This window comes from Archocentrus centrarchus, chromosome 18, assembly GCF_007364275.1.
Source record: "Archocentrus centrarchus isolate MPI-CPG fArcCen1 chromosome 18, fArcCen1, whole genome shotgun sequence".
Classification (NCBI taxonomy): domain Eukaryota; kingdom Metazoa; phylum Chordata; class Actinopteri; order Cichliformes; family Cichlidae; genus Archocentrus; species Archocentrus centrarchus.
In genome coordinates this window covers 16,492,820-16,505,904 of record NC_044363.1, presented here as the reverse complement: position 1 = coordinate 16,505,904, position 13,085 = coordinate 16,492,820, and the positions used below count along the sequence as shown (strand labels likewise).

Here is a 13,085-nt window from a genome sequence, read left to right as displayed (position 1 = left end):
TTGTGCTTGAAGTTAAATTGGCAACTGCATGCATTCGGTTTGTGATAATATGGCGATGAACTGTGAGAAATCTGTGAAAATTGCTCTCTGCATGCACAGAAATTCACTAGCACCTCAGAAATTCCTCCACAAATAGTGATGTAGTTGCTGTAGAACAGCAATTTCACTGCAAAATGACAAAGCTGCTTGGCAACCTGGCTTTTACATAGAAATATAACCAGAATGTAACCAGTTGAGTCAAGCCCCCTATCGCAGAGACTGAGGGTGTTTCACACTCAACCTTTGAGTGATTAGCTGGTTATTGCAACTGCAATTAAAAAAAAAATCAATGCAATCACCTGGCAACCACAGATCTTCCCTAGTCACAAGCAGGTTGCTGTGCTATTTTTGCTCCAGTGTGAGTGAGCCTTTGCTGTTTATATCACAGCCCAGCTGTGCAGCAGGCAGCGTAGGACCCAAACACAGAGTAAAGGAGCACACAACATGAGGGAGGGTATAATAAAGAACTGAGGAACATTGAGGGCTTAAATACACACATGACATAATTGGGCAGATAGGACACAGCCGGGGGAAACAAGACACAGGTGAACAAAATCTTAATAATGAGATGGGGAAACAAAACTGATAGATCTGAAGAGTAGTTTTCAGTGTGTGTGTATATATATATATATATATAATCGGCTTTTCAGTGAGAAGCACCTTTTATTTGTCTTTTTCCAAAACCTATCAGATAAAGCACTATATCAGAGATCAGCCTGTGTCTTACGCCTCAAATTCTAATATATATATATATATATATATATATATATATATAGAGAGAGAGAGAGAGAGAGAGAGAGAGAGAGAGAGAGAGAGAGAATATACATAAATTAGTTTTTATTAGTTATGACAGACCAAAGGTTTTTTTGGACAGAGATTTCATTGACAGGATTTAAAGCTGAGTTTTAATAAAATATTTTACATTTCTCACACAATCATCATATTTGTAATTTTTTAAAGTTAATTAATTAATTTATTGTAGACAGCATGGAATGAGCAATCTCCAAAAAACAAGTCAAAGTCCAAGTAAACTGTGCGTTTTGGTACTTGGTTAGAGTTTTGTGTGTCTGCATTGTGAAATATAACCTTTAGCAGCGGAGGGAGTAGAGTGGGAGAAAGAACATCCTGAAGGGAGGGAGGCGAGATAAGAGGATGTTGGCTGGAAATGACTGGTTGCCTCATGGTGGTTGATTATTTCAGAGAGGCATGATGAACTAGGTGGGGAGGATAAATCAACAAAAGAAGAAAAAAAATAGCCCATAAGATTCTCAAGGACCCTTAATGGCTGTTGCACCAACAGTTTATGTTGCTTTGTCTAAACAGATGAAAATATTTTTCTGTCCTCTGCACTTTTCCTGACCTTTCTCATGGATTATGAAAAAGGTAGAATGAAAGAAAGATTTCATGTGTTGATGTAGATTTTAGCTTTTGTTCCCTTTACTCGCTGGTTGTTCATTTTGTGCAGTATGTTAAAAGCTAATCTCAAAGTTATTAATTCTTCTGCTTTTTGTTTTTGTTTTTTCTGTTTAGAGTCTGGAGAGTCTGACAGAGCGCTGTGAGAGCGCACTCTCGCTGCTAGGAGAAGCACTGCAGTCTATGGACACTGAGCCGATGCCAGACAACATAAAGGTCCGTACCTTTAACATGATGCTCTATCTACTCTTTCTGCACATTGTATTGCTGATCAAATACCACATTTGGTAACTTACCAGTCTCCATTAAAAAAGACACAAAACAATAATAAGCACACTGATCTTTCTCAGGCTGTTCCTCTGAGCATTGACAAACACAGACAGCTCATGGCGAGCGTCCTGGCTGACCAACGGTTAACTGAAGTGCAGCAGAGGGGCGGAGCCTGGCTTGCTGGATTGACAAACAGGGCGTCTGGACTGGCACAAAAGTCACCAGACTGCAGGTACCAGAAACCTAATTCATTCATCCATTATAGGAGATCTGCTGGGTTTTTTTTGTTGTTGTTTTGTGAATGTGTCAGCTGGATGATATCTTACTTTTTTTTTTTTTATTCCAGTTTCCATCATAAAAATATTAGTGTTAATCCCTGGAAACCCAACACTTCCAGTGCTTTAGTGCTAATTACAAGATGCAAACATGTTAACAAACTAAACCAAGATAGTGGTTACAGTCATTTCTCATTATTAGCATCATTATGTCCGCACCGTCATTCCTTACATGTTTACATTTTGGCTCCAACATTGACTTGAGGCGACTTTTTGTTGTGATTTGGGGCTATATAAAAAAATAAAATAACATTGATGAAATTGAAAACCCTTTTTTGCATTCAGAACCTTTATGGCACAGATTCAACAAGATGCTGGAAACATTCCTCAGAGATTCTGGTCCATATTGACGTGATGGCATCACAAAGTTGCTGCAGATTTGTCAGCTGCACATCCATGATGTGAATCTCCTGTTCCACCTCATCCAAAGGTGCTCTATTGGATTGAGATCTGGTGACTGTGGAGACCATTTGAGTGCAGAGAACTCATTGTCATGTTGCAGTGAGAGTACTGACAGGGACTGGAAAGTCAGAGCATATTTCTCCCATTGGTTCTCTGTTAAATCCAGAATTTAATTTAAAGTCCTTCTTACAAATAAGGTCTTGAATAATCAGGCCTCATCTTATCTTAAAGACCTCATAGTACCATATCACCCCAACAGAGCACTTCGCTCTCAGACTGCTGGCTTACTTGTGGTTGCTAGGACACTTAAGAGTAGAATGGGAGGCAGAGCCTTCAGCTTTCAGGCCCCTCTTCTGTGGAACCAGCTCCCAGCTTGGATTCAGGAGACAGACACCCTCTCTATTTTTAAGATTAGGCCTACAAGCTAGGCCTAGGCTGCTGGGGGGGTTCGAGTGTTTTTTTTTTTTTTTTTTCTTCTTCACTCACTTCTTTTAATTCTCTCTGTATTGGTTCTCAGTCATCCAGGTCATAGTAGTCTCTGTATTTAATCATTATTTATTATTAATCTCTGGCTCTCTTCCTCAGCATGTCTCTTGTCTTGTCTCTCTCCCAACCGCTCACAGTAGATGGCTGCCCCTCCCTGAGCCTGGCTCTGCCAAAGGTTTCTTCCTGTTAAATGGGAGTTTTTCCTTCCCACAGGGCGTCATTATTGTAGGGTATTTACCTTACAATATAAAGCACCATGAGGCGACTGTTGTGATTTGGTGCTATATAAATAAAATTGAACTGAACTTTCAAGAAACCAGTCTAAGATGATTTGAGCTTTGTGACATGGTGTGTTAGTAGATGATGGGTATGCTGTAGTCAATAAGACATGGTCAGCAACAATACTCAGGTAGGCTGTGGTCTTTAAACCATGCTCACTTGGTACTAAGAGGCCCAAAGTGTGCCAAAAAAATATCCCCATCACCATTACACCACCAGCAGCAACCTGAACTGTTGATACAAGGCCGGATGGAGCCATGGTTTCATTGATTGTGAACACACATGCTAATAATTCTGCATAGATGCTTAATTATACATTAACCACAGGGCTTTAAGGCTATATTTTAAATAAATTTTTAAATATACAGAACTTTCTTCTCTTCTCCCGTCCCATGTCTTTTTATTTTCTTGTTTGTTTGTTTTTTGATTGAAGGGTTATTTTGTCAGGATGAGCTTTAGGTTAAAAATAATCTTCCTCGTGAAAACAGAGTTGTTTGTTTTCGGCCAAGAAATGAAAACCAGCTGGAGAAGAGAACACATCAAATAAAGGAAAGAACGATGCAGCTTGTTTGTGTATGGCTGCAGCTTAAAGATGGTCTGAAGACATTTGTAGCTCTTCTGTTCTTACTTTGTAATGGGTTTTGGCTTAAGCTGTACAATAATACAAGTTTTTTGTCTTTTGGGGTTTGTTTTGTTTTGTTTTTGGTTTTTTTTTAACCAGACTTTGTTTTCTAATTAGAACATTTCTTTCAGCCTCAATGTTAATTTTGTCACATGATCTTGAAGTTGAATTTAAACGAACAGAAAAAAGAAAAAAAAAAATTTTTTTTTTTTTCTCAGGGCTGCTCTTGCTGCAACCTCCAAACTGTATGACAGCGTGGACGATGCACTGCATCGGCTCGTCCGAGTGTCCAACCAAAGAGGTCGTGACCTGGAGGCTCTGGGACGTCTAGCGGGGTTGGTGGACAAACTGGAAAAGGTATCTGAGGAAAGATGAGTTTGTATTTCTTTACAGCTTCACACACACACACATACAGTTTTTTAGTGCTTACTTTTTACCTCTGCCAACCCAAGAGTGGCATAAATAAGCTTATTATTTTCAGTAGTTAAATTGAAAGTTGGTATCTTCTCAAGTTTTTGGTGCCCAGGATTACATCACTGTTTCAAATTTACTTTTCTAGTATTCACATGGAGACATTAACCTACAAGATTTACTTTACTTTCTTTTTTTTAACACTTCTTCTTGGAATTACCTCAGCCTACTCCTTGGTCACGCTGCCACTTACACTCCAGTGCACTTACACTCTGTAATCTGCATATTCCTTTTTGCTTCGTGTAAAATTCTTCACTCATCTTCAGGGCTTCCCCCCCCCTCTTTTCCGCCCTTACAGTATGTGTAGTAAAATGCCTCACGTCCTCCACTCACCCGAACCTCCCTCTCTGTCGGCCTTTAATCCACAGTGTGATAAAGAGATTGAGCGAGTTCAGTCACAGCTGGAGGACTACAAGGACCCTCCTCTCTCGCTCAGCAGACTCTCACTCAAACAGCAGAAGTTCAAGACATTCAGAGAAATGGCGAATGTGAGTGATGCAAACATCTGGCTCTTTTTTTTTTGTATGCACACAACACATGTGCTGCGAAAAGGTATTACCAGTAATTGTATTTTTTGTGTATTTTCACACTTACATGATTCATGAAACACATTTTAATATTAGACAAAAATAATACAAGTAAATACAAAAGTTATCCAAACCTACCTGGCCCTATGTGAAAAAAGTAATTCCCACCTAAATATAATATCTGGTTGTGCCACCCTTGGCGCCAAAAGCTGCAATCAAGTGTTTTACAATCACTGGCAATGAATCTTTCACAGGAATTTTAGCCTTCTCTTCTTTACAGAATTGTTTTAATTAAGTCACACTGGAAGTTTTTTGTTTTTGTTTTGTTGTTTTGTTTTGTTTTTCCCAGTCTCTTTCTTAATGTTGAATCATGAATTCTGACCTTAACTGAGGCAAGTGAGGCCTGCATTTCTTTAGATGCTGTTCTGGGGTTTTTTTTGTGACCTCCTGGATGAGTCGTTGGGTGTGGCTCGTGAAATGGAACTCCAAAAAATGTGGTTAATCACAGCTACCTCATGATTTAACAAGGGGGGCAGTTACTGTTTCACACAGGGCCAGTTAGGTTTGAAAAGATGACTTTAAACCCACTGGGTTTAAAAACACAGGCACACATTTATGTTATCAAAGGCACATAAAATTCGTACACTGTGGATTTAAAATGGTTTTGGTAAGACGCTGTTTCTTTTCTGCGGTGTTCATAGCTGTGTCTAAATCTGAGCTCCTGATGCTACTTGTGCCTTAGCTGCTGTGACTCACTGCAGTGTCTCATATAGAGTTTTATTCACACCGCAAAAACAATTAAAAAATATATTCCCACTAATAATGTTTTTGTTTGTTTGTTTCTTAATTTGCCATGTCTGGCATAAACTGCAGATATCAGTGGTTTGATTTCTTTATCTTCTGTATTACAAAGCCATGCATACTTACAGCCAGTTTTTATTTATTTTTTTATCTCAATTGTGAAATATTATAATGTTATAATGTTATGTCTTTAGTGGAGTCTGACAGACTTATCGACGAGCTGATATTATCGGCCAATATTAGCCATTTGCTAATCTATTGGGATCTGAGTTTATAGTGGTCAATAAATGAAAATTAAAACATAAATAATAGATGAGAGAAACACCATTCAACCATGTAATGAGTGTTGATGTTGCGTAGTTTGCCCATAAGAGGGCGCTCTGCAACTTCCCTGTGTCAGGGTCCCTTAGCAAGTATGTGATGAGCTGGAAGCACAAAAACCCGCTGATCCGAGCAGTCGGTCAGAGCTTCAATGAGTAAATAAATAACTACACATAACAAATGAATCGATCAAATCTTTATTTTGAACATATAAGTAACAAGTGTTATAGACAACATAAAAAACAACAACAAACAAATATTAGCCTCAGAGCTTTTTGTTTTATTTTGACTCTACAGTTCATGGAAGCACTTTAATATCTCCCACCCAAAAAAAAAAAAAATGCATCTGTCAGATCAACTCTGGGTTAAGAAATCTTATTAGTCATACTTAAGATACACGTGTTACTGTGAATCCCTCACAGAAGGATTTGAGAAGTCAGTAACTGAGAGTATAAACTGTGAATAGATGTGCTTTGAGCCCACTGTGCAGTTCGGTGGCATATTTGTGTCATTCTCGTGGAAACAGGCTAATGAAACATTTTCCCAGTATATTCCCAAGAGATGCAGTCAGTATTTTTCCATCCGTGATTTCCCAAGTGTGCCTTATCAATCTTCTACAGTAAACAGTTCTTGACAGTGGATTTTCCCACATCTTTCAGGAGCTGCACAGTGAGACGTTGTCAGTGCTCAGTAATTTGGAGGGTTGGTGTGAACTGGACTGGGCAGGCCTGAGTGACGTCCAGATCCGACTCCCTCCAGTCAGGGAAAAGCTAAGGGATATGTCCCACTGTCTGTCTGACTGCTGGACCACTCTAGACAACACACAGAGGTTGTTGTCTACTCTGACTGAGGTAACACCACCACACACACAGGAAGTTATGAATATACAGTCGTGGTTCCAAAGTGTTCTAAGGCCAAACAGCAGGCAATGCTTCTTTCCTGTCTCTTGCGCAGGCCACCCAGTGGTGCGATGCAGTCTCCTCCACTTCCTCTTCACCCTCTCCACCTTCTTCTACCTGCCCCCTCGCCTCCCTCCCTCCAATCCCCCCGTCCCGTTTTCAGGATGCACGTTCTTTAGCTATAGAGCTGGGTGGTGGGGCACTCCTGGATCTCTGGACCCAGACAGTTGAGCGCTACCAACGAACCGTAGCACAGGTCAAACCTCGATTCCTCCAGTCTGACAGGACACAAAATCAGGGACATGGGAAATCCAAAACACCCTCTGCCAGCAGCCTGTGGGACCTGATGGGCCCTGAGGGAGAGGGTGACTCCTGGGGGCTGGGAGCTGGAGGAGGGGAAGGGGGAATGCAGTCCTGGGGATCCCTAGCATCACTGTTCAGGCCGCAGACATGCTCCACGCTGAAGATAGGAGAGGAGAAAGGGAATAAGAAAGAGGCAACAGCAGGAGGAAGTGGTGCTGGAGTAGGTGGGGCTGGAGGAGGGAAGTTCCTGCAGAACCTTCTGAATCCTGCAAAGAAGAGTGTGGGTTTATTTTCTATTATATTATCAATATTACCATCAATGCCAAATTACTACAGATTATCTGTAGTTTATGCTCCCTTTCTCAAAATTCATAACCCTGTTTCAGGTGTTCTCCACTTTTCAATTCTAATGTCGTCATTCAGCAGCTTTGAACATGTTTTTAGGGCTTTTTCATAGTCAGTGGAAAACCTTGATGAAATTTTGGATGTAGATCTTAAATCTCCATTGATCTTAAAAGTGTCTCGGTGAGTTAGCTTGAAATTCCTGGACTAGCTAAAACTCTCTTTATAAATATATACTGAAACACATTCAGAGTTAGCAGCATGCTTTTCATATCCCTTTTGGTTATTAGTTATGTAATTATAATGGCTAAAATAATTTGTTTTATCTGAACACCTTTGCTCCCAACGACTTGCCGTCCCCTCACCTTCAAAGAGCCTCTTAGAGTCTATCAGCTGGGCCAAAGCCAAGGGGTGATCATAGGTGGCCACAGCCAGCGCAGATTAAAGTCTGGCCCTCTCTGACCACCCACACAGCTAATGGTAAAGCCTGTAGGGATTTCGCACATATTACAACTGATATACTCACTACATTACACAATTTCTGCATAGCTGTTCTCCCACATGGGGAAATTTTAACAGGGCAACCAGCTGTTAAAGTTGCTGCTATTTTAATAGCTTTATCAGCAATTAAAAAAAGAATAACTTAAGCAACCATCAGTAGAGTGTTGCATAAAATAGCATATCATGTATTATATTTATAATATATTGGCTCTAAATGAATGCTGATGTTACTCTGAGGTGCAGTTGACCTGCAGTTGAATATTAATGACCAATTCATTTATCTTACAGCCCACAGAGACTCCTCTTCCTTCCAAGCCACCTCGGAAGCGTCACCCAAGCTTTGACCTCCAGGCTCTCCTGGCCCCCCGTAGAGGTACTGCCACCCCCAAACCCACTGAGTCCTCAGTGGCTGGGGCAACCCGTAACTCCCCCATGTCCTGGCTGGGACGACGGGCATTAGCTGACCCAGTCATCACTACTAGCATGGCAGCAGCTATCCCAGGATGGGGCAGTGGCGGAAGCGGCGGAGGTGGAGGGGTGCTGATCCGAGGAGTGGAGGTCAGCAGCAAGGAGGTGGTGGATCACACAGGGTCACCGCGGCAGCATGTTCTGCTGGGCAGGACTGACAGGGAGACGGGGACGGATAGGGCGGGTTCAACTGCTCAGAGGTGTGTTTTTGTGTCTGTGTTCATTTTTAGATTTTTTTTCCTAAAATATCTGCATTTTTTCCATTTATTGAACTTTGCTTGTGAGAAAATAAGAAAGAGGAAGTTTAAAATAGCTTGGAGCTCCAAAACAAGTCAAAAATAATAAATTACACTGAGAATGGAGCAGACTGAGATGAGAGAGAAAGTGATACATAGTTTTAAGGATAATTTAAGTACAACTGAAGCCTCTTTTACATTGATTTTATCAGTCGGGATGCAATCTTAGATATTTTTTCATTACTAGGCCTTTGATCTCAATCCATTGCTATCTTCTGTCTTACTTCCTCTCACCTCCCACTTGTCCACCTCCTTCCATGTTTGTTTCTTCTTTTACAAATATACTCATGCATCTTCTGTCTATTTGCTTCTTTCCTCCCTCTCCCATGCTTTGCCCCCCACCCCCCACCCCCACTACAGTAAGCTGTACCTGCTTTGGTGTAGGATGCTGAGTTCGGAGAGGCAGTACGTGACTGTGCTAAAGGGCGTAGAGGAGACATACCTCCCCTTACTGGAGCTGTCAGACACTCCAGCTTCCATCAAAGGGAAGGCAGACTTGCTCTTTCCCAGCTGGGCCAGCCTCACCACCTTTCACTCACAGAACCTACTCCCTGCCATGGAGGGCGCTCTTGTGCAAAGCTTGTTGCAACAGGACTGCTTCAGCAAATTTGTAAGTTCAAAAATGCCAGGTGAAGGTGGTAAAGAAAAATCATTTCCATGTAGTCATCATCATAGCCATTTGGCCTCCTTTTGTTTGTTTGTTTTTTCCTGTTTGAGAGATCCAGTGTAACTTTAAGGCCTTTTGTGACTGAAGTCAAATTCTGTCCCTCTATCTAAAAGAATGTGACAGATTAGTTTATATAATTTGCTTTGAAATTTGCTTTAAATCACTCACTTTGTGATTGATGAGCCAACTTTAACTCCCTCTGTGCTCTTTCATTTCTCTCTGCCTGTCATCCAACAGCGGGACCAGTTTCTGCAGTATTCCCAATACATTAGGACCAAACCAGATCTGGATTCTCCACCGGTCACACAAGCCGCTGACTTTTTTAAGGTAGGATTCATTGTGCCGTGTGTTGTCTGATTGAAAATCACTGACTGGTTTTGTTTCTGCAGAGATTTTTCCTGAGAGGGTTGCAGTCCTTTACTGTAGTTTAACCAGTTCATTCCACTAAGCATAATTTCAAAGAGAGAAACTGTACTTTTACTAATGAGTCCTGATTCTAATATGAGTGTTAGGATCATAAATTTTTTATTTGGTTATTTTCTTTTTTTAGAAAATTTGTTACACAGTGTGAGAACATTATTATGAGTAATTTTTGAGCACATCACAGGCTTGAGCCAATTAAAGCTGCTTTATTTGTCAGTGGCGGCAATTATAAACGAGCCGTATACAGTAAAGTTAATTACAAGTTTAATGCACACTAGAAAAGCCAATTAAAGGCGGATTATAGAGAAAGTCATTTGAGCTCCCAAGCTACAATTAACAAAAACTAATACATCGACAGCATCGTGAGATCATTATGAGGACTTTATACAAGGAGATCAAAGTGCTTAAAACCTCTGAGGCGACGCTCAAGTCGAGCAGTTTCAAAAAGGGAGCACTTCCAATGAGTCACCACCAGGAGGCAGCATGTGCTCAGGTCACATTGAGCAGTAGGTTTGAAGCAGCTTGATAACAGGGACCGTGGCTGCAGATCGGTTTATGGTTATCATGATGGCAAAAGGCATTAAATTGGTGTTCAAGCTGAAGGATGATGGTGATCATTTTGTGAACAGTGGTGATTATGGTTGGGGTTATGGCACAAGTAGCTCCTTCTTCACAGATTCTGTGATCAGCGGATGAAAATCAAGCGGAAAAAACATGCTGAAGCATCAAATATGACTTGGAGCTTCTAAAACCACAGGCAACTTAGCCTGATGTAGCATGTTTGAGAGCTGATGCCAGATTTCATGAAATGTGGTGGACAGATTGAGCATGGGCAAGAGCTCATAGATTTTTGATGTAGGTCCTGATCATTTCCTTTAAAACAGCAGGATAGGGCATGTACCTTTGTAAGGGATGAGAATCAAAAACTGATTCCAGTTGAGAACTGGTTACAACAATCCATCAGACCCTCGTGCCTCTGAACATATCAGCTCAGCTTTATTATGTCAGGTACATATTGGAGATAATAAAATAGTTTGTAAAAGTCTAGATAATAAAAGTGGCACTGGAGCTGAAAACTTCTATGAGCTTTATTTATTATTTTTTTCCAACCAGAAATCAGTTTAGGAAGCATTCAGGGAATCAATTAAGAGTTGGACATAAAACCAGAATTAAAAATTGTGGCGATATCAAGAAAATTGTATCAATATCCATCTCTAGACCTTTGAAGGTGCCAAGCTCCCTGACTGTCGTTCTAGTTGTGTAGAAGAATGCAAATCTTCACAAAATACATTTTTATAAAAAGCCATGGCAACTTGCACTCAGTGATCACCTAATGGGTCTTCACCCAAACTGCCCTCGAGCTTAGTGTGACATTACAAGCCGGATGAGCTACTTTGTTTTTATTTTTGGTTATTTTTGTTTTTATACTTTATTTTATTTGGTTTATAGGTGCATATATATATATATATATATATATATTTAGAATTTGAGGCATAAGACACAGGCTGATCTCTGATATCGTGCTTTATCTGATTGGTTTTGGAAAAAGACAAATAAAAGGTGCTTCTCACTGAAAAGCCGATTATTCATTTTTGTGTGGGAAATTCCACGTGTTCTAAAAATGAAATCCTGTTGCAATGTCAGAATAAAAAAAAAACCCTCTGTTGATTTTCAGTACGCGAAGTAAAAAAGTGGTTTGACGCTCCAGGTCATTCTCTAGTTTTTCGCCTGTCTGTCTACTGAATGATGGATATGACCATGTCAGGAGAATTAGGTCAGAACATTGTCTGAAGTGGAGCTTTCTAACATGAAGGACACAACAGGAAACAACCCACTTTAGATGTACTCAGAAAATACTCTGTTTAGTTGAGGCGAGGGTGCAGCGTGGGTAGAGTGGGCAGGAGGCAGGACGCATGACATCCATGCGTGATGTCTAGCAAGTGCTGTGCATGCGTGAAAACACAACTTCTCGTTGTATTTTTGTGCAATTTTTATTGTGATTTTACTGTAATCTGTAATCATATTCAGGTGATAGTTGAACCACACGGCCCAACACTGAACATACCCTATAGTACATTTATATGATAAATTACTGTGGGTACTTCCCTTATATGGAGGTTGTTATTTTGCTGAGCATGATGGGGAAACACCAGCAGATTTTGTAACATTACCTTTTTATTTTTCCTTCTCCCTCCCCACGCAGTCCAAACTTCCCCAAGCCTCCCCCCTCTCCCCTCTGGCCTTTCCTCACTGTCTTCAGGCTCCCATTCAGAGGCTGGAGCAGTACTGTGAGGCCCTAGAGGAACTGGGGGGCATAAATCCCGCCTCTGACTCGGCCCTCTCCATCCTGAGACACGCCCAGCGGCACGGCGAGGACCTCAGGGCCAGTGACCTCATCGTTGGATGTCCGGTGAGAATGCGTGTCCCAGTTTGTGACTGTGCAACCGTCAAGTCCCACTTTCTTTTCTTAGAGGGAAAGAAACTAAAATCTTGTTGAGGAGGTCAGGCCAGAGGAAGTGATGAAAATGTTTTTACTTATTCATCTTTTACCTCATTTTATACAAAAAAGAAATGTATTCATTTTCCACAAACACTAGAAACAGTTTGCATTAGCCGTGTTTAAAAAGCACGTTAAAAGAATCATGGCGATACATAAATAGAAGCTCATTTGCATTTTCTTACTACTACAAGATGTTAAGAGGTTTGTTCATAAAAGAAAAAAAAACTACAGTCTGCAGCATTTATTTATAGAAAGAAAAAGGATGTAAACTTGAGCTAATCGAAGATCTCCAGTTAGTTATATTTGGTGTTATGGCTCTGCTCTGGGACCTCTCATCCCTTCCATCTCTATACACAGAGATCATAAGGTGTGGGAGCAGCAGCAGCAGCAGCATATCAGGTACAGAACAGAGTATGCATCAGTTACAAGAGACATGACGCTGATGAAGTCAAATGCAGCATGAGAAGGAGGAATTGGGGTAGAGGTGGGTTGCAGCTTGCTGAGGCAGCAGCAACAAACATTGCATTGTATGTGGGATTTGTTAATATTAGGCAGCATAGCTGACCATGTTTTTCTTCAGGCCAATATTAGATATTGGTATCGGTCCATAACGGCCGATAAATGAAAATTCAAAAGTAAAGTAAAGAAGAGATGGGAGAAACACCCTTCAAACGTGTTATGAGTTTTGATCATGCATGGGCAGAGGCAACTTTCATATTT

At 40.8% G+C, this 13,085-nt stretch overlaps 1 protein-coding gene across 1 annotated transcript in view; it reads left to right on the top strand.

Annotated features, from left to right (window-relative positions):
• arhgef40 (Rho guanine nucleotide exchange factor (GEF) 40) overlaps positions 1–13,085 on the top strand; it is a 53,534-nt gene that overhangs the window by 25,215 nt on the left and 15,234 nt on the right. The window contains exons 12-21 of the mRNA XM_030754015.1: positions 1,570–1,668; positions 1,803–1,954; positions 4,065–4,203; positions 4,686–4,805; positions 6,626–6,817; positions 6,921–7,448; positions 8,300–8,679; positions 9,136–9,385; positions 9,680–9,769; positions 12,069–12,275. Of these exons, the coding sequence (XP_030609875.1) occupies positions 1,570–1,668; positions 1,803–1,954; positions 4,065–4,203; positions 4,686–4,805; positions 6,626–6,817; positions 6,921–7,448; positions 8,300–8,679; positions 9,136–9,385; positions 9,680–9,769; positions 12,069–12,275 (2,157 nt within the window). The remainder of the gene's footprint in view (positions 1–1,569; positions 1,669–1,802; positions 1,955–4,064; positions 4,204–4,685; positions 4,806–6,625; positions 6,818–6,920; positions 7,449–8,299; positions 8,680–9,135; positions 9,386–9,679; positions 9,770–12,068; positions 12,276–13,085) is intronic.